This window comes from Zeus faber (assembly GCF_960531495.2).
Source record: "Zeus faber genome assembly, chromosome: 18".
Classification (NCBI taxonomy): Eukaryota; Metazoa; Chordata; class Actinopteri; order Zeiformes; family Zeidae; genus Zeus; species Zeus faber.
Window position 1 is genome coordinate 23,725,735 of NC_137210.1, and position 20,020 is coordinate 23,745,754.

The 20,020-nt window shown below is 45.5% G+C and overlaps 1 protein-coding gene across 3 annotated transcripts in view; it reads right to left on the reverse strand.

Annotated features, from left to right (window-relative positions):
• spegb (striated muscle enriched protein kinase b) overlaps positions 1-19,472 on the reverse strand; it is a 62,278-nt gene extending 42,806 nt beyond the window's left edge. Inside the window, exons 1-9 of one of the 3 annotated variants that reach the window (XM_080019140.1) lie at positions 19,181-19,472; positions 18,352-19,027; positions 4,052-4,138; positions 3,790-3,853; positions 2,066-3,663; positions 1,779-1,922; positions 1,499-1,681; positions 449-615; positions 88-176 (exon numbers count right to left, since the gene is read on the reverse strand). In XM_080019140.1, coding sequence (XP_079875266.1) covers positions 88-176; positions 449-615; positions 1,499-1,681; positions 1,779-1,922; positions 2,066-3,663; positions 3,790-3,853; positions 4,052-4,138; positions 18,352-18,784 — 2,765 coding nt within the window. In that variant the 5' untranslated portion in view covers positions 18,785-19,027; positions 19,181-19,472. Of the gene's footprint in view, positions 1-87; positions 177-448; positions 616-1,498; positions 1,682-1,778; positions 1,923-2,065; positions 3,664-3,789; positions 3,854-4,051; positions 4,139-18,351 lie in introns of all 3 variants that reach the window. The other 2 variants (XR_013844640.1, XM_080019141.1) reach the window with 2 other exon arrangements.
• Between the last annotated feature and the right edge of the window lie 548 nt (positions 19,473-20,020).

Here is a 20,020-nt window from a genome sequence, read left to right on the forward strand (position 1 = left end):
TGCGTCTAAAAGAAATGGGTGCAAGCCTTGGGATGTGTACAACAAATCAAACAGCAGTGAAGCGTTGGATGCCATGAGATAACCTACCAATACAGCATGGGTTTGGGCTGTCCACTGACTCGGACTGACATGGTGACCTCCTGTCCCTCAATGACCGCCTGATCACTCATAGTTACCTGCATGAAATGGAATGCGGGGGGGTTAGAGGTTGAGAGATGCACTGGGTGTAAAGTTTGTCTGAAAAGGTGCTCTGATGGGATGAGTAAACCCACACAATGATGACACCCACATCATTGAAAAAATAAGATGGCATACAGGAACGTTCCGTATCCCCATGCGATATTCTGCGGTAACTTGGTCAAAATGCCTTTCAGTGAGTGTCGATGGCAAAAATGAAAGACATTTCGTTCGATCTGTTTTTTACAGAGGACGAGTCGGCCGGGCTCACCAGGAACGCTGGGGGCTCCTTGAACCTGGTGTCGATGGCCTTTTTTGGCTCCGGTCCAACGAAATCCATGCCCTCCTCCAGGGGACTGAGGTACTCCTCATCAGAGGTGATTGGACTGCTAATGTCCATGGGCACTCCCAGATTCCCCCTGGGCTCCTGTGCAAACTCTTAAAAACCACCACCGTCACATTGTGTTAAATAACGTTGAATTATTTAATAATTTATTTTGTTACCACAGTGGTTTGTTTACAGTGGAGCGATATGTATCCCATGTTATTTCAACATGATGTTGTGAACAAAGCTCAATGTATCGTATTTTGAATATGCTCGGCTCTTGGGCAAATGCTATTATGTAATCAAGAAAACATGCCACATATGAGATCAGTATGTAACCAAGGACCTCATACACAAACAATAGTGGGTTCACACAGAGTGGAACCCACTGCGCCTTAGTGGGCAATTTATAGGTTTGACTTAGCCTTTGAGTTTCCATGGCAACTATATGTAGGGTTGCACAACTGCAATATATGGCAGACATTTTGCTGAGAGAGAGGGGGATGACAAATCAGCTGAAATACGACAGCAGCATTGAAAAGCGACATCATTTGATAAATTTAACTGACTGGACGGAGCTAAAAATATGATTTCAGGTCACAAAGGAGACGCACTCCTCAAGCGTGGACCTTCATGTAACAGTGCTGAAGGAGTGCAAGAAACACTGCACTTGTATGCATCAGATGCCGTTTTCTCTGTGATTGCTTGCATAAATGATTAAATATACACATACTGAATTCCAGAAGAATATCTTACCATCATTAAACCTTTATTTGACTCAGAGTCTGGTCTTGTCGTCACAATCTCTATTGATTTTTCCATAGAGAGGATTCTCCCCAGACCCAGACAATGATTATGTGTTGGATGTCAAGATCGTTTCAAATAGGTAATTTAGTCTGAAGTTGTTGAAAAGACGTGTGCTGTGCATTCAATACAAAGAAACATTTTTAGTTGTCAAGGAGATTCACGTCCCGTGCCAGACAACTCCAAAATTACCTGCTTTGATGATGAGAGTGGCACTTGTAGACACTTGGCCAACTTCATTTACGGCGGTTACGCAGTATTTTCCACCGTCGCTCGGCTTTGCCGATTTGATGAGCAGACTGTGGCGTTCGCCTTCCACCTTAATCACATAGTTGGCGCCACCAGTGAGCTTGGCATTGTCCTTACTCCAGGTAACTTGAGAGAAAAAAAGCTCAATCGTCAGTTCTGTGCATGGAAATGTATTATTAGCACTGCGTATGGATGGTGTGCATGTATAAATCCCGCCGGCTACCTTCTGGGAAAGGGATGCCAGCGATAATACACTTCAGCAGGACCTCGGCACCAGCCGCTGCTACAGTGTCCTGAAGTGGGGATTCAAACACAGGGGCCTCCATCGGGTCTTCACCGGCAGACACATAAGAATCGTCTGAAGAATCTGCACAGTTTCTCAAATGGGAAAATGTCCTTTGAATATCAGATATTGGGATTGATCGCCAGGTGATTAGGCTGGTATATCAGAAATTGAAAGAGATGTTCCACACGATGTCGTACACAATAAGAAAATGCAACAAATCTCACCTAACTCCGGAGACATGGGCCGCGTTCGACGATTCTTTCCTTTGGTCTTCTGCAGATGCCCACCCTTGGAACTAGTAATTTGGCATGGCTGGGTTGTTCTCTCAGGAACATCGCCTTCCATCGGTTCATTTTCCACAATAATGGTGGGGATGCTTGGTTGAACGGCTGGCCTTGGGATCTCCGCTTCCTTTTTTTCTTCCAGTGGAGTGACTGGGATTACCCTCGCGGGTTTTGGCGGCGGGGGAGCTGGTAGTTCTTGTCCAATGAGGGACTTTCTTTGCACCAGTGGACTCTCGGGCCTGCTTTCAATTTTCCGTAATGCTACTTCCACTGGGGTCTTTCTCCCTGAGGACTCGTCCTTATTTGGCATTTGCACAAGCGATTGCTGAAAATGTGGTGGCTCCTGAACTCTGGATGCCCTTTGCACGAGGGGACTCGGTGGCCTTCTTTCAACTTTCCGCAACTTCACGTCAACAACGTTTCTGATCGGAGATTCCGCCCGTTGCTGACATGTTGTTGCTGGTGAAGATGACCTCTGAATGATTTCTCGAGCTGGACTGGCTCTGCTCATTTCTCTCATGTGCCGCTGTCCAGGTAGGTCAGACAGTTGCATGGACTCTGGGGCGCTTCCACCCTCTCCCATTCTGCCGATCACCTCGTTTGTTGTCGAGGTGCCTGCCGTATCCGGGGGTTGGTACTGAGAGACTGCTTGCCGTGTTTGCTCTTGTTGCTGTGTCGGCTGCTGACCTTGAAGCTGCGGCGACCTGGGCGGTGGGCTTGCTCTAGCTTGTTCGTTGTTTTTTTGTTCCTTTGACCATTGGGTACGTTCCCGTTCCTGCAGTTTTTGGAGGACTTGTGGAGGTATGGGCTCAATTTTTCTGAAAGGCTGACGCTGCCTTCCTCTTAGAGTTAGCTGCTCGGTCGAGAAAGACTTTTTCATGTGAGGCTTGCCCACAAGCTTCTTGATACGCTGAAGCTCCTCGGTAAACTTGTTCTCAATGTCCTGAACCTTCTGGGAGACGCGAGGCTTGTCCTCTAGCGAGGCAGCCCGGTGCCTGAACATCGACCTCCTTTCGGCAGCATCTTCTTTCAGAGCCTCCCTGAGATCTTCTCGAGAACTTTCTCTCGAGATCCCGAGACGGCTTCCCCCGTCGTCTGAGTCGACAGATCCGGCACGATTGAACCCGGCCCAAGATCTCCCAGAGATGGAGCCTTCTGGGATTTCAAGGCTTCGTCTTCGTTCTTCCAAGCCACGAACCTTTTCAAACACCTTCGAACTGGCTCTGGTGAGCTTCGGGGAGGGTCTGTGTGTGAATTCCTTGCGGGAGTACTCGCTCACGGGAGTCTGCGGTCGGGAGTCTTGGGCACTGCTTTGGGACATTGTCACCGATTTTGACTGTTTGACCTTTTGTTCAAACTCCCCCGGAACAGTGTCTTGGTAGTCAGTCGGAACGGCGGTCTTCACGCGCAAACTGAGGGGTGTGGTTGAGCCGGAGCGACTTTGCATTGGAGAGGTGGAGGGCCGTTTGATGAGTCTCGGGGAAGGGGGCGGGAGAACTTGTGGGGGAGATTCCCTTGAAAGGTCGTCTGAATGGCTCCTAAAATTATTTAAAGAACTGTTCACCAATATTTATGTAGCTGCTGTAAATCCACAATCTGCATGAATGGTTTGGCATGTGAAAACATCATGTCATTGGCACAAAATGTTCATTTTGTTCACTGACCTTATTGCTTTGGAAAGATCTTCATGTCCAGGTGCTGAACTGTCATCTGCACATGTGTCCATCACTACAGCCCGTGTAAACAATGAGATATGTACATTTTTGACATGGACTGGGGTGATTTCATAAGAAAACACAAATGATTAAATACTTTGCTATATGACCAATGCTGCGGCTATGTTAAAAGACCTTGCCGTGGCTTTGCGCCGGTCACTTCAAACACACATTAAAAAATAAAAACACGGACTGTGGTCATGATAAGCACCTGTATGCGAAGCCCGGTCCTCGAAATCTCCGCCATCATCTTTGGTCTCAAACTGGTCTCCGCCTTCATCCTCTGTAGTCTCGGAGTCTGAAAAGGACAATTATTTACGAAAGCAAAAGGTGTCAAACCATCATACCTTTTTGCGACAATATATTTGGATAAACAGCGTAGAACAATTTAAAAAAGGGTATTTCAGTCAGAATTTTCAGAATTACGGAGCGACAATTAAAAATAAAAACAATCCCCACAAGTGTCGAAAATATGACTGAGTATTACCATTTTTGATCTTCCTGCACTAGTGGGATAGGTGTGTTTCCATAGTGGCAGCAGAACAAGCAAAGAGAAAACACTGTTACTATAGGAACAAAAAGAAAATCTCCTTCTCTGAGCAGTTGCTGGTATATACCATGAGTGGGTCGGCCTCTGCACTGTCTCCACTTTTCGATATTCATGATGGTGAATGCTGTCTTGCTCACATGGAGCGGTCTCTAATTATACAGTGTATATATACAGGAGACAACAGTTAACATATGATAGCAGATGGCGTTCTCAGAAGTATGAAATGGCTAACAAGGCCGAGATGAGACGGATTCTTTCCGTTTTGTCGGTTTGTGTAAGAGCAGCTGCCGTCCTGGTTGATACAAACGCTGTCACCGATCATACCTGAAAAGTTTATTTGTTCTCATAACAATAGCGACCAACAAAAGAAAATATGATTATGTTGCCCAGAATGAAAACAATTGTACTCGCGGAGCCTTGCCAATTCATAGCTCGGGCTCGGAATAGCAATCACTACTGACTCATCAATATCGCAGAGGCTCAGGAGAGGTGCTCGGCTCGCTGTAGGAGGACTTGCCTAAAGCCCGCTACTCGAGATTAAAGACGCAAACGCGGGGTTGCTGTCCGCTTATATCAAGCCGAGGCGGACTGCCAAAAAAAACGGGCTTTCATGTGGTTCAGACCAACGTTGGGGAGCGGAGAAGGACAATGTCGGCTGTAATGAACGCGCGGAGGAGTGAGTGCGGGAGGGTTGGGGGCGGAGCGCAAGAAAAACGCCACGGAATCAACAAGTCATCTGGGCGTTTTCACTCCTGTGACCTATGGTTCAACGTACACTCCAAGTGCAGCGGAGAAGCCCTACTTTATGTGCTGTGTGTGTGTGTGTGTGTGCGTGCGTGTGTGCGTGTGTGTGTGTGTGTGTGTGTGTCTCACAACCTCATGACCGAGATGGGAGCGCGGGAGGGGCTTTACGAAGGCGACATCCCTCGTGCGCTCAGTGCACACTTTTGAAGCATTTCCGAGAGATGAGTTGGAAAAAAAACACGCACAAAGACGCACAAAATGGAGACGGTTTAGTTGCGATGTCAAACGTTTTATTCAGGCATCATTTCATGTCTCAAACAACACAGGCGGGGCAGCCGGGCCCGGCCGTCACATTTCAGCGCGGCACCGGCGACTGGCGCTCACGGTGGAAGAGCTCCCGTGGGATGCTCGCCGTGTTTACTTGTTCTACTCGTCGTCCTGAATGTCCCGGGGCTGTTATGGGATCGCCCAATCCAACACCTCCATGGCCTGGGTGGTATGACATGGCACGGGGATGAATGACGGCAGCGGCGGCATGTCACACATCGAATGGGGGGTGAGACGGGGGGGGGGGGGTGAGACGGGGTGAGACGGGGTGAGACGGGGGCGTCATTTTCGCACCGCGTTCCCTGTTCCCTTATGGAAAACGATGCCCCTGGACAACTAACTCTACTTTGCCCGTTTGAAAGTGCAGAGGGCCAGTTGCACGGCTGCCCACGACCATAGGATCGTACCATTTTACCCGCACGGTAAGTTCTGTGTGAACCCCGCAGTAGGAGCCTGCTCTCACGCGAGGCCGGTGTCAGGGCTCACCCCCGAGTTGAACGCATGTCTTCAGGAATATGGGATAGCCAGATAAGTAGGAGATGCAGGCGTTTGATTAGGAGACGCAGGTGCAGTTCTATGAAAGCCAGTTGAGCAGGTTCAAAGCACATTTGGTCCCTTTGTTGCTTGGTGATGTACTTTCCAGCCAAAGTTTCCACCCATAGTTTTTTTTTTAGTTTTTTTTTTTATATGTTTGGAGGGCGTCTTCCTTTTCGAACGCTTTGTTTCCGAAAAGCGGTCAAAAGCGTTCTGCTTTCATAGGGGCACACAGAACTAGGACACTCGGAGTCCATCACCTCCGACGCATTCGGAGCAGACAGGTGTCCAAACATGTCGCCTCAGCTGTTTGACAGGGACTGTCTGTCACCAGACACTCTACTGTGTGTGGAGCCCACAAAATATTTGGACGACATAACAGACCTACACCAGAAGGAAGTGCACCTACCTGCTTCTTCCTCTTTGACCTGGACTTCTTCATTGTGGGTGTGCTGTGGACCATCGTCTTGGATAGTTCTTATTTGGAGCCCCATGGACGTGCATGGGGCTTCCCCTGTTGGGCTTATGGTTGCGGAGCATAACTGTTACCCAACAAACCAGATCATTTTCTGGAGGGAAAAAAATAAGACTTTTAAAGGATATAACTTTATAAATATTAGAATAATTACTTGAATGTATTATTGTAAATATTATAAAATATTATCTGAAGATATTTTATCAATATTATAATAAATAATGTTGGATACTGTTATTATAAATATTATAAAATATTACTGCAACATATTTTATTAATACACTAATAAATGGTATTAGATACTATTATTAAAAATATTATAGAATAGTATTGTATTTTTTTCCCCTGAGATGTTAATGAACTTACTATATATGCTACTCCAGCTCAAACATGTGAGTAAAAGCTTCGAATTAACAATCTGCGTGAAAAGAAGAAAACGAAACGCTCCAGTACACAACAAGTTAAATCCAGGAACAGCCTCGCGAAACGTGCTTTCCACTCAAAAAAAAAAAAAAAGGGATTCCACTCAAAAAAAAAATAAAAAAATAACAACAACAAAAATATAAAATAAACAAAAAAGAGAGAGAGGATGCTGCATCCACAGGGCGCTCAAACCGGGCGAGCACATCGCCGCATCATCCGGAGGAGATCCCCCCCGGTCCGAGCCCCCGCGCTCCGTCCGAGCCCTGCGCGCCTCGCGGCTCCGGACCAGGAGACGCACCAGCCCCGGTAGGATCCGTGTTCAGCGGCGTCGGGTGGACATTTCTCCCGTCTCTCTCTCTCTCTCTCTCTCTCTCTCTCTCTCTCTCTCCCGTCTCTCTCCCCGTCTCTCCCCCTCTCCTCCTCCTCCTCCTCCTCTTCCTCCTCCTCCTCCTCCTCCCAGTGAGGCAGCATTGTTTTGCAGTGGGCGGATGGGGGAGAATCCCTGCAGCAGAGGATCCTCCTCCGGATCCGCCGCGCGTCGCCGGGCGCATCCTGCATCTTTTATTCCTTCGTCTTGTTCAAACAAGAGCACAAATGAAAATGATTACGAAACACCTCATCTCTATTTATGCCGCCACCGGCTGCTGATCGAACCCAAACTAAACAACAACAACTCCTGTTGATCCATGGCGCACGTTACCAAACTTGGAATAGAAGGGTTTCCCAAGCGCTGGTCCCTGGCCCCGCTCGCCGGTCCCCGAAGGACGGCACGCTACGGTACAAACCAAATTGGGTTTCCCCAGCCGCGGTCCGCGGCCCACCTCCCGGGTCCTCGAAGGACACGAACGGGGCTCCGCATGGATGTTAACAGCCAATAGGGTTTCCCAAGCTGTGGTCCGCGGCAGGCCGCTAGGGGGTCCGTGAAGGACATGAAAGGGGTCCGCATGAAGGTTCGCAGCATGCCTATATACAGTATAAATCAAATAGGGGTCCCGAAGCTGTGGTCCGTGGCCCCCCTCGCGGGTCCGTGAAGAACATGAAACGGGTCCGCACGAAGTTTGCAGCAAAGAGGGGTTTCCCAAGCTGTGGTCCGCGTGGCCCCCTCTCGGGTCCTTGATGGACATGAAAGGGGTCCGCATGAATGTTCGCAGCATGCTACAGTATAAACCAAATAGGGGGTTCCAAGCTGTGGTCTGCGGCCCCCCTCGCGGGTCCGTGAAGGACATGAAATTCTGCATGAATGTTCGCAGCATGCAGTATAAACTTAATAGGGGTTCCAAAGCCGTGGTCAGCGGCCGCCACCTCATGGGTCCATGAAGATCATGAAAGGGGTCCGCATGAATGTTGGCAGCAAAGAGGGGTTCCCAAGCTGTGGTCCGCGGTGTCCCCCTCGCAGGTCCATGAAGGACATGAAAAGCACCCGCATGATATTCCCAGCAAATAGGGGTTCCCAAGCTGTGGTCCATGCCCCCCCCCCCCCCCGCGGGTCCGTGAAGAACATGAAAGGGGTCTGCATGAATGTTGGCAGCAAAGAGGGGTTCCCAAGCTGTGGTCCGCGGTGGCCCCCTTGTGGGTCCTTGCTGGACATGAAAGGGGTCCGCATGAATGTTCGCAGCATGCTACAGTATAAACCTATTAGGGGTTCCCAAGCTGTGGTCCGCGGCAGCCCCGTCATGGGTCCATGAAGGACATGAAAGGAGTCCGCATGAATGTTCGCAGCAAAGAGGGGTTCCCAAGCTGTGGTCCGCGGCGGCCCCCACCCAGGTCCACGAAGGACATGAAAGGGGTCTGCATGGATGTTTGCAGCAAATAGGGGTTCCCAAGCCGTGGTCTATGGCAGGCCGCCAGGGGGCCCGTAAAGAACATGAAAGGGCTCTGCATGAATGTTCGCAGCATGCCTATATACAGTATAAACCAAATAGGGGGTCCCAAGCTGTGGTCCGCGGCCCACCTAGGGGGGCCCATAAAGGACATGAAATGGGGTCCGCATGAATGTTCGCAGCACGGATATATAAACGACATAGGCCTTCCAAACAGATCTCCGCGCCCTCCTAGGGGTCCGTGAAGGAAATGCAGCATTTCAATTTTTCTTTATTTTTTATCTATATCTATTTTTTTTTCTGAAATATATATACATATATGCTCATCCTAAATTCCATTGTTGCTACGTTGTGAAAACCAAACTCAGAAAAGTGCAAAGGAACGGGCATTTCTTTCAAAATTCCCAAACGGAATTTGGGAGCAGATCCGGGTCCGAGTTTGCCGAGATAACAGATCTGACATCACAGCAACATGGCAGCACACAAAGCTCCCTTCGAATGGGTTTTTTGTTTGAAAAAAAAAAAAAACCAAAAACTTTGATGTGATTATTTAATAATATTTTTTTACTCAGCCTCACTAGGGATGGTTCGTTTTTTTGTTTTCTTGCCAAGGTTGAAGTTCAATCTTCAACCACATGGCAGTTTATTATAGGCAGACGGAGCTTATAGTCTACCACAGGAGCCATGAAAACATTTGGGAACCCCTGGTCTATAAGATCCTGCTCGTACATCCTAGCTGGGCTCAGGACAGATATCCTAATTAACCCCCCACAGGCTCTGAGAACCCGCTCACACTGGGAAGCAAAAATGAGAAGCAAACCAAGGTTCAGGTTCATTTAGAGAGGTACAGATACATAGCTTCAATTATTTTGGAATTTAGGAATCAGTTCTTCCTTATTGCCTGAAATACTGGATCTCATAATAATGCAATCTTAATATTTATCAAGGTTGTTTTGTACTGGGATTTCATTTAAAATAATATGTGCATGAAAAAATATAATTATTCTAATGGCTGTGGAGTGGCCGACATAAGAAACAACAAAACTCAAAAAATCCACCATCGTCATCATCGTCATGTCAACTCTTTTAGGACCTCTCCTGTTCTATGAAACACAGGAAACACAATAGCAGCTCACTAATAATACCGAATTGATAGAAAATACACCCCACTATAAACATCCCTAAATACTGTATACTGTACCAACATAAGAACATGTTTGTAGAGTTGGACCCAGATTACTAATACCACTTTTCAGAGCATTCCATGTAACAGTGTTTCTCAAGCTGGGGTCCGTGGGCCCTGCGGGGGTCCGTGACACCTGTCAAGTGGTGTCCCCGGGCACCGGCCAAAATATCTCTGGCAAAGAAAAAAGGTCGTAGCCTTGCTCACATCAGATCAGTGGATCCAGACTTATTACATTTATTTGCCCATTTAATGTCAGGTTGCAGGTGATTCATCGGACTCCCAGAGCAAAAAGTTCACTAAAATTAAGACAACGTATTAATTATTACAAACTACAGAGTGAAACATTAAGTCTCACTGTGTTGTCCTTGCTCAGCGTCTCTATAGTTCTGCCTAAATTTGTATCCAAAGTAAAAAAAAAAAAAGCTTCTACTTCAGGGAGCGGATGAGAAAATCTCTTGAAATTGGATTTTTCTTTTTAAAGGCCCCATGCCAAGCCCCTGCTGATTCTGCTTCATTTTCACAGAAGCTATCTCTTCAGGACAGTTTTTTTTTTCTCAATTATTTCAGGCAAATACAATTTTGGGCCGGACTGAACGTGATGAATAACATAAGATTTTTAATTGTCACCCATAAGGACATCATTTACACAACACAACATACCATAACATAACATATTGTGGCTTCTCATGTATTTTATCTTTTTATTTTTTTACTTATTCGGGACATAATAGCGAGGGCCTTTTTTTTTTTTTTTGCGTAAAGGATATTCCAGGAAAAAACACTGAAATAGATCCTTCACTTCATAAACTTTGAGGGGCACTGCCATGGAATACGTCCACTGACCTTAAAAAGACTCAGTAATGAGGCAGAGCGCTGGTTTTCACCCTGTGTGTCTGGGAGCTCTTCATCGCCTCCCATTATGCCCAGAAGACTCCCTGCACACAGTTTAAATCAGGGTTCCCAAACCAGGAGGGATCCCCAAATCCAACCTGCTTCAGTTTGACACCGCCCTGGTTTAAAAGAACCCAATCCATTTTCTTCCATCCGTCCATTATCTATACCGCTTATTGTTTTTTTTTTGTTTTTTTTGTGGTTGTTTTTTTCTGAATTGGTTCTATTTTCATGGTTTTTAGGACGGACAACACATGAAAACATAGAAGTGATGGATTCTGTTACAATTCACAGTTGAACCTACACTCAAGAGGATTATGTTTTTCCCCAATATTTAACATGAGAAAACTTTAGGAATTGCCACGAGGAACCTTGTGACCGACCCCCTTTCTGTGATCTCTGTTGGGAACCCCCAATTTAATTGGCCCTTCACATGCCCACAGGAACCCAGGTGCCATTTCCGTCACAACCGTACTTATTGTTATTATTATCATGGCCTGCGAATAATTTTCACTTTCGGCGTGAAACCGGTGCTATCCTGACCGGAGCCCATGTACTACTGCAGCGCAGCCTTACAATTTTGATCTTGTAACACGAGAGTTCCATTATTTATTCTAAGTGGGTTTTGAATTTCTTTCACTCATTTTTTTTTAAATCAGAAGCAGAATCAGAATAGCAAACTTGCCGATACTATGAGAGAACATAGTGTATGACGGCGGCGACAAACGAAGCGTTCTGAGGTCTGCTCATCCACGGAATGGCTGCGGGCGATGGATCGCACTCGGAGAGAACGTCCACTCTTTGAGGAGGAAGTGATTCCCTTTCCCCAAAAAGGAAAACACACCCTCAAACACTCTCAAGACCGAGTTGCCAGGTCTGTGGTTTTCCCGTGAAATTGGACTAGTTTTTAAGTGTTGAAGCGGGTTGTTGTTTTTTTTTTATTGTTTTTTTTTCGCGGGTTGGGGGATGACTGGGTTTGTCACCTGCACCTGCTGCGACTGATGGAGACCTACACCCGTGGCCATGTTCACGACAAATGTTTTCTTACGTCACAGTGAAAGATGTGTCTTACAACGAATGAAGTGCCTCTAACTGGATGCTTTCTGAAAAATACGGAAATATTGACAACCAGAATAAAATCAGAGCAAAAAAAAAAGGAGTCTGGCCTTTTTTTCTCCGCAGGATTTACTTTTACTTAGATTCTGTACATTTAATATTATATAATTACTTTTGATACTTAAGTACATTTAATATCATATTTAATATGTTTGATACTTAAGTACCTTTAATATCAGCTTCTTTAAGACTTTTACTCAAATAGTATTGCAATGAGTGACTGATCAAATTAAGGCAAATAAACGCCCCCGTTTGATTTCATCAAATTCATTCGATTTGTTAAACCTATCATTTCAAGGTTTTCTCAACTTAAAATGTGCATCTTCATTTCTCAAATGTACGTTGAAGAAAAAAAAAAAGGTTGTTTTTTGTTTCAAATTAAAGCATTTTTCTCAACCAATGATTGATTTATTTTTTACCCCAGTGTTGTTAATTTCCTCCTGATAGTAGATACTAGGATACTTATTAAAGAACTGAATGAACATAGCATCAGAACATCCCATCATAAAGCAACGCTGCAAAGAAAAAAAGCTACAACAACCACGTTTTGTCGAATGACACCGAAAAAACAACAACAATCATCAAAATGGTTCAAGTCGCCCGTTCACCGCACACGTTCGATTGCATTCAAAATGGCGCTTCCTGGCCTCAACCCTACTTTTTGATTTCCCTTCCAAACAACAAACATTCATTTGTGTTGAACCCAGCGCGGTGACGCGGGGGGTTTCCAGAGCGTGAATCGGCCCCCACCTGCTCCCTCAGATCTCTGCTGCCACTGACACATGACACAGCCAGGAAAGTATTCCGGCACGTCCCCTGGAGAGGGGCCGCGGCGCTGCGAGGCGCCGTCCAAGCCGAGCCCAAATACGACGTCCCAGGGGAATACGCACAATGTAGTTTCACTGTTTCAGCAAGTCGGAGAATTATGATAATATTCGACATGACGCCACGTCATTTATCCGACAGGTTTTCTTCTTTTTAATGATAACAATGAACATAGCTGCAAGCAGCAACGAGCGGGTGTCAAGCCCATGCACGACCCCGGAGCCCGACCTCCAGCACGGCCGCAGCGATGAAGTTGGACCAGAACGCAAAACGTGCAAATGATGCTCAGGTTGGAGAGCGTGGCCGTAAGTTCGTGAGAAAGCTATTGACGCATCCGTTTTTGGGCGCTCTCTGACCTCTGGCCGCCACATGACCTGACCCGCCCGACCCGAGCTGAAGGTATCTGATGTAAAATAGTCTGATATATCGGACATAGCGTTTACAAGCTACGCCTACTTCCTGACTATGCGGCAAAACATTTGTCTATTGTTGGGCCCTTGGGAACTCTTTTGGTCACTCTGAACAATAAAGGTCCAACAAATCCAGTAAACCAGGTTTGGTGTAAATTGGACAAAAGTATTATAGTGTCAAAAGTATTTATTGATTTATTTTTCCAGATAATGCAGAATGCTGGAAATGGTGACGGCGTAAGTCAATAATTCCCTTCACAAATTCATCTGTCATGAGGAGCTGCATCGTATGACATCACACACATGGCTCTAGGTCACACCGCATTGGGAGATTTGGCAAATTCACTGTTGCAGCATTTAGATGATGACTGAGGGGCCCCCTGTGGGCAGAAATGTACTTTTTTTTTCCGTTCAATCTTGACCCCTTGGACTTTCCATCCACCCAATTCCATGAAGATTGGACAAATTGAACCCCGCCTTTAGGCTCCTGAATATTGATCGGCTTGTGGCGGCCATCTTGCTTTGACCACCGACCTCATCTTTCCTGAGCCAATGGAACCTTCAGTCACAAGTGTCCTAACGTCAGTTGCGTTTAAATGGGACACACGGTAGTAGTAGTGACCGTTTTCATGAATTTCCCGGTACAGCGCCCCCTTCGGTCCAACCGGATGCACTAAGTGGCAGTACATTCAGTACAGATGACTGGACTTGGGAAACAAGCTTTGTGAAAATTGGCATACCTCCCGTTTATGCGGCGATGTCGCCAATACATTTGCACCTGTAGCGGCCATATTGAGAGGAATTTCAAAACTCTGATTTCTAAAGAGGGGAGTGCAAGGAATAGCACATAGTTGGTTTGTTTGAAATTGGACAAATGGACTCAGAGGAGATGTCGAAAGACTTTTTCAGAAAATTCAAAATGGTGGGAAACCTGACGAGGCGGAAGTCAACAGTGTCAGTGGCAAAGTTGTTGGTTCCTCCAAACGTTCGTAGAACTTCCTGCGGTGCGAAAACGCCCTCCGTGACGATTATAGTTTTTGGGATTTTGTGAAACACAGTTAAATTTTTCCGAGTTTACTTTAAAGGCAGCATCGGCTCGGGTTGTCAACGCAGGTTGTCATTGAGCGCTATGCAAGTCGCTGGATGTGACTGACTACCGAGAGACGGACTATGGACTTATATAACTTCGGATGATGATGTCACAAAGCGCCCCGCCCCTCAAACTAATCAAATCGCGCCAACGTTCTCCTACTTACGGTAAATTTCCAACAGTTTTTGTCTCATTTCTGTTCCAACTGTACATTGATATTGATCAAACTCCAACAACAGGACCTCTGAAACGTCCTGGTTCCCCGACTGTGTTTGTGTGTACTGTGGCTGCCATGTTTCAGACACCTTTAGCCCAAAAAACACCAAGAAAGATAATAATAATCCAATAATTAGAACAATTATAACAACAATAAAAAAACTACTATGGGCTCTCTGACGTAATTAATATAAACATATCATAATGGGGGCGTGAAGTTTGTTCATTCAGTGTGGATTCTTGTGAGCACGCTTCTCTGACCGAGCATCTAATTTTATAGGCGGTATTAAAATACCAAGTCCAACGAGTAAAGTCCTATCTGCAACGTGGTTTCTTATTTTTATCTGGTTTGGCAGTAGTGCGTTCACTACATTCAAGCGGTGTGGTTTGCACTTGAACTATAAAAAAAAAAAAAAAATACTATTAGGTTATTAATAGAATGTGCTGAACGGCCTCCGAGCTTTCATGGAAAAACAAAAAGCATGAACCGAGGGGAGCTGGATTCCTGCTGCTTCTGACGAGCAGGAAGTGGAACCAACCCTGGTTTGGGACTCGCTGTGGTCCTTTAAAGTCCTTTAAAGCTCTCTGGGGATCGGCCTACCAATGAAAGTTTAAAGCCAAGTGAGAAAAAAAAAGGATTAAGTATTTATTACTCACCTGGGTTTGAGTTTATTCCCCGAAATTCTGATCAGAACAGCCCCTTTAAAGCTAAATCCATTGCAATGCTGCAATGCAGTGTTCACCAAACAAACACTTTTTACAATTTAATAATCCCGCGGCACTATACCACTTTAAAACTTCAAAAATGTACAGTATATCTGTACTTATTATGATTGTTATTATTGTTATTAGTGTCATGGATAATGACTAATAATTCCTCACTTTCACCATGAAACTGGTGCTATCCTGACTGCTATCCTGAGTGCTGATGTACTAGTGCACCCTTGCAATTTTGATCTTGCAACACAAGAGCTCATTTCTATCATTTATTCTATGTGGAATTAGAAAAAATTTGACAAAAAAATAAAAAATCAGAATCAGAATCAGTTTAATCCACCAGGCATATGTTTACAAATAGGCTACTGGGAATTTGTCCTGGTGAGGTTGAGTGCGTTTCACTACAGACGATTTGCTTAAAAAAATAAAAAAAAAATAAAAAATATTTAGAATAAAAAGAATAATGCAAGAATAAAACAAACAATAAAATGAAATAGAATTAAAAAGTGAAGTACAAAAATAAAAAATTGTCAAATATAGACAAATGGCCCCAAAATAAAAAACAGAAATAGTCAGATATATAAACATATACAGAATATACAATTGTGATTATATACACAGGATCAATTATTGTTATTCTTATTCATCCCGTTGAGCAGAGACAGACACATACACACAACCCGTTATTTTTTGGGTCATCGAAAAATAACTCAGAAATGTGTTTCTGAGTTCCATGTTGGTAGTGCAATATACAGTCTATATATATATATTTATATATATATATATATATATATATCTGTGTGTTTCGAGAATTAAGTAAAAATACATCCCTTGCTCTCTCTCTCTCTTTCTCTCACTCTCCTTATTTACTCTCTGTCTGTCTCCCTCTCCCTCTGTCTCTGTTTAGCTCTCCCTTTCTCCGTCTTTCTCCCTCATCCCTCTCTCAGATGGGATGGGATGTGTTTTCCCTGTGTTTTCACATGTGTTTTGGAATTCTGACTTTATTCTCAGAACTCAGTTTCAACATGAATGAAGTTGAAATTTAGTGTAATACTCTTCTGTATATTTTTGTAAGCTTTTGGTTTGTGATTGTAATTGTGTTTGAATTGAATATTATTTAGTTTTGTGGTTAAAGCAACACTATGTAACTTATTTACCTTAAATATACACTGGTACTGGTACACTGACTGGTGGTATGGAGAACGGCACCTCTTTCATTCTCACCCACCCATCCCCTTGAACTCCTGTTCTTGCTCTATGTAACATCTGTATTCGGGTACGAAACCACAGAAAAAGTGCGATACGCTTTACGGCACTACGTCACTTCCTTCATGTTTGGCTCCGGTAACTACCTAAAACAAAAAAAAACCTCCAACTCCACCTCCCCGACGGCACAGACGAGACAGGCCAGTGGTCGGCCGCCGTGTGCCGGCCCTCACTTTCATCGCTCCACGGAGTTTGCTTCGCCCTCTGACTCGCGTGGTGCGAGCCAATCTGGCAGGCCGAGCACATCTGGTAACTGCGCCGGTAGCAGGGGGCCGATCCCCGCGTATCTCTCCCTCTCTCTCAGGGGGAGCTGTGAATTGAGCGCTCGCTGAAGCGGTGAGGTGCGTGCGAGGGGCACTGTAACCTGGGTGTACATTATATCTGCGCTTGTAATATAGACTGTTATCGAAACACACCTGACCGAGTTTTACCACAGTGGTGTAAAGGCGCCAAATCCCAAATACCAATAGTTACGCATTGCTGCTTTAAGTTGTTATGAATGAAAAGGCTAAAACTAAATAATAATCATAAAGACATTGGAAAATGTTGCATCGCTGCAGGAAAAGCTGATTAAATGTATTAAAGCTTAACAATTAAACTGTATTAAACTACTATTACACTATACTAAACAATTCTAAAAGTTTGAGTTTGACTGCGCTGCAGTCAAAACTAAAACTGCTTCAGGTCTACAGCTGTCCCATCACTCAATACATCCCTCCCTCTCTCTCTCCCTCCCTCTCTCCCTCCCTCTCTCTCCCTCTCTCTCTCTCTCCCTCTCTCTCAGGTTATTTATACCGTGGAATGTGCCAGGCCTCAGATTTTTGTGATGTTAACGGGCCGCGCTCGGCGCTCGCTCCTGTTACAGAGGAAGACATCACTGGTAATTTTTAGTCTTCAGCCCCCATAGAACTTTATATCAATTTGGGCGGTGTAAGGGGATTTCCATCAACAAAAGATAAACAAAACACCACAACAACAACAACAACAACAACAACAACAACAACAACAACAACAAAAAGCAAAAGGAGCCTATTTGAGTAGAGCAGTCTGCTTTCGTTACGGGGCACAGTAAGAAACATTGATTGGCTTATTCACATGTGAGGGTGGGGGGAGGGGTTACCAAGATAACAGACCTGGGGACCACCGACACTAATTACTGTAGTTTTCAGAGTTTCCATGGAACGCGGCATCACTTCCTGCTGTCTCTAGTCTCGACCCGATACAAACTTTGAGCGGTTTCTTAACTTTCGATTGTGTGGGCAAGACGCACGTTTGGGTGGAGGCCTCCTGAACGCTGAGCTCACCCCCGCCCATGGCCACGGCCCTGATGTTGATTAGGTTGGAATTTCTGCAGTATCAAACACAGATTTGGTGTACACATACACAAATTTTACTTCAATGATTAAATGAAATGTAATCAATTTGGATTATTATTGCTACTATTATTATTTTTATTTTTTTATTACTATCATTATTTTTTTAAATTATTATTATTACTATCATTATTATCATTATTATTATTATTATTATTACTACTATGGTTATTATTATTATTATTATTATTATATTTTCATCCAAAGCCAGAATAAGCCAGTCAAACAAAAACAATATTTCACAAATAACACCATCAGGACTAATGCTTACCAAGCAGCATTCAAGCTTGTTTTAATTCCCTACGAATTCTAATGATGGTGTATTTTTAAATTAATTCCAAAAGCGAGTAAAGTTAAATAAATAAACTTTTCTCAGATCAAGCATTGTACATTTAAATCATTATTTGTCCTGACAGGTGAACGTCTTGTTGCTGGTTCTTGGATCTCCACAAAGAACTCTCCTCCTGTTTCTGCAGCATCTATTTATATTTTGCAACACCTTTGCAATTTATGTACATTAAAAATATGTGCGTGCGTGCGGGCATTACCTTCCCCCAGATCCAGGACGGCGAGCACGGCGCTGCTCCGTGCTTCCCCCAGGTGGTTGTTGGCGATGCAGGTGTAGAGGCCGGCGTCGCTGGGCTTACAGTCCCGGATCCAGAGGCCTCCGTACTCCTGGTTGTCCATGTTGAGCAGCTCCTCGTTGTGGTACCAGTACAGCGAGGGCTGCGGATCGCCGCCCACCGTCACCTTGAGGCGGATGTCGCAGCCCGTGCCCACGGCGGCGTTCCTCATTTTGCGCAGGAACACGGGCGGGGACTGCGTGGGATAGGCGGACGGGGGGTCCGGGCCGGCCTTGGAGGCTTTGGAGCGTTTCGGGGGCACGATGGGGCTCTGGGGCGACGCTCCGCGTCCCGGCCCCTCGTCCGCGCCTTTCTTCAGGGTCATTTGTACCTCGGCTTTCCTCATGGCTGCAGTCATGAGGCGAGGAGCTTGCTCGTACCCTAATTGCCCGACAGTCACCTGAGCGGCTTCAGCGGGGAACGAGCCCTCGATCTGCTCAGTATTCTGGAACCCAGGCAGGTTTCACGACGCAGCAAGGGCATCGGAGGAATCGGGCAACAACTAGGAAAAGTCTGTCCTCTCCAAACACGTTACAATCACCATGGTGCATCCCTTGGTAACACACCGATCGGGAAAGGGGTTGAAGAAATTGCACAATTCCTTTGGACAGAAAACAAGTATGGGATCATTAGATTATTAAATTACCTCAGACAAAGCCAGACTCTTTGGAGACGGCTTTGGGAGTCTCGGTGTCCAATCGAGACAACAGCTCGTTGATTATCGAGTAATTTCTCAGGTTGAGATAGCACTCACTCCCCTGCAGAGATGTATTTTTAGGGCAAGACCTTCTGGATCATGTTGCATTTACAGCTCCCTTGACTTCCCTCTCGTGAGTGACAAACCCTCCTTTCTCTCGGCCCGTCCCCGACTTCTCACCCCTCCTGCGCCGTCGTGTTTTTTTTTTCTCTCCGCCGTCTCTTGCGAGGAACAAGCCCCTGGGACTCTTGGGGTTCCTTCCTGGTTTTTGTAGACCCCTGGATCGCTTTATTTTCCTCTTGCTTTTGTTTCCTGCTCGTATTTGTGCATCAGGTCCGGTCGGATATGTTCCCTGGTGTACCGACCCCCCCCCCCGCCGCTCACTCCTCTTCCCATGAGCTAAGCTCTCCCACTCATGATCTCCCCCCACCTCCGCCAGGCAAGTCCTAAGGGGGAAATGACAGACACCGTCCAAGAAAGCCTTTCAGTGACAGCTGCGTGCTGATCTGTCTGCACAGTCACCACCGTGCTCCCGCCCACCGCTCATTTTTAGCCAACCCATGATCGTCAGAGCACGCGGGGTGGTGCAACACTTGGGCCACGGCGTGGAGGATAAGTGGGGATCCGGGCGAGAGATTTAATTTGTAGGTCAAACTGCCAGAGACAGGTTACTGGGACCGGAAAACCATGAATAGGGATGCATTGATGACGACACCCCGGGATGACATATCGGTGTGGTAACGGGGTGAAGCAGGGTATTGTGTCAGAGAATACCATCTGTTAGAAAAAAAGAAAAAAAAAAAAAGTCTGGCAACAAAAGCCATTTCAACCTGATATAAAAAAAAAATGACTTGATTTTCTAGGGTTTTTTTTAGACAGTGATAATTTTTTCAATTA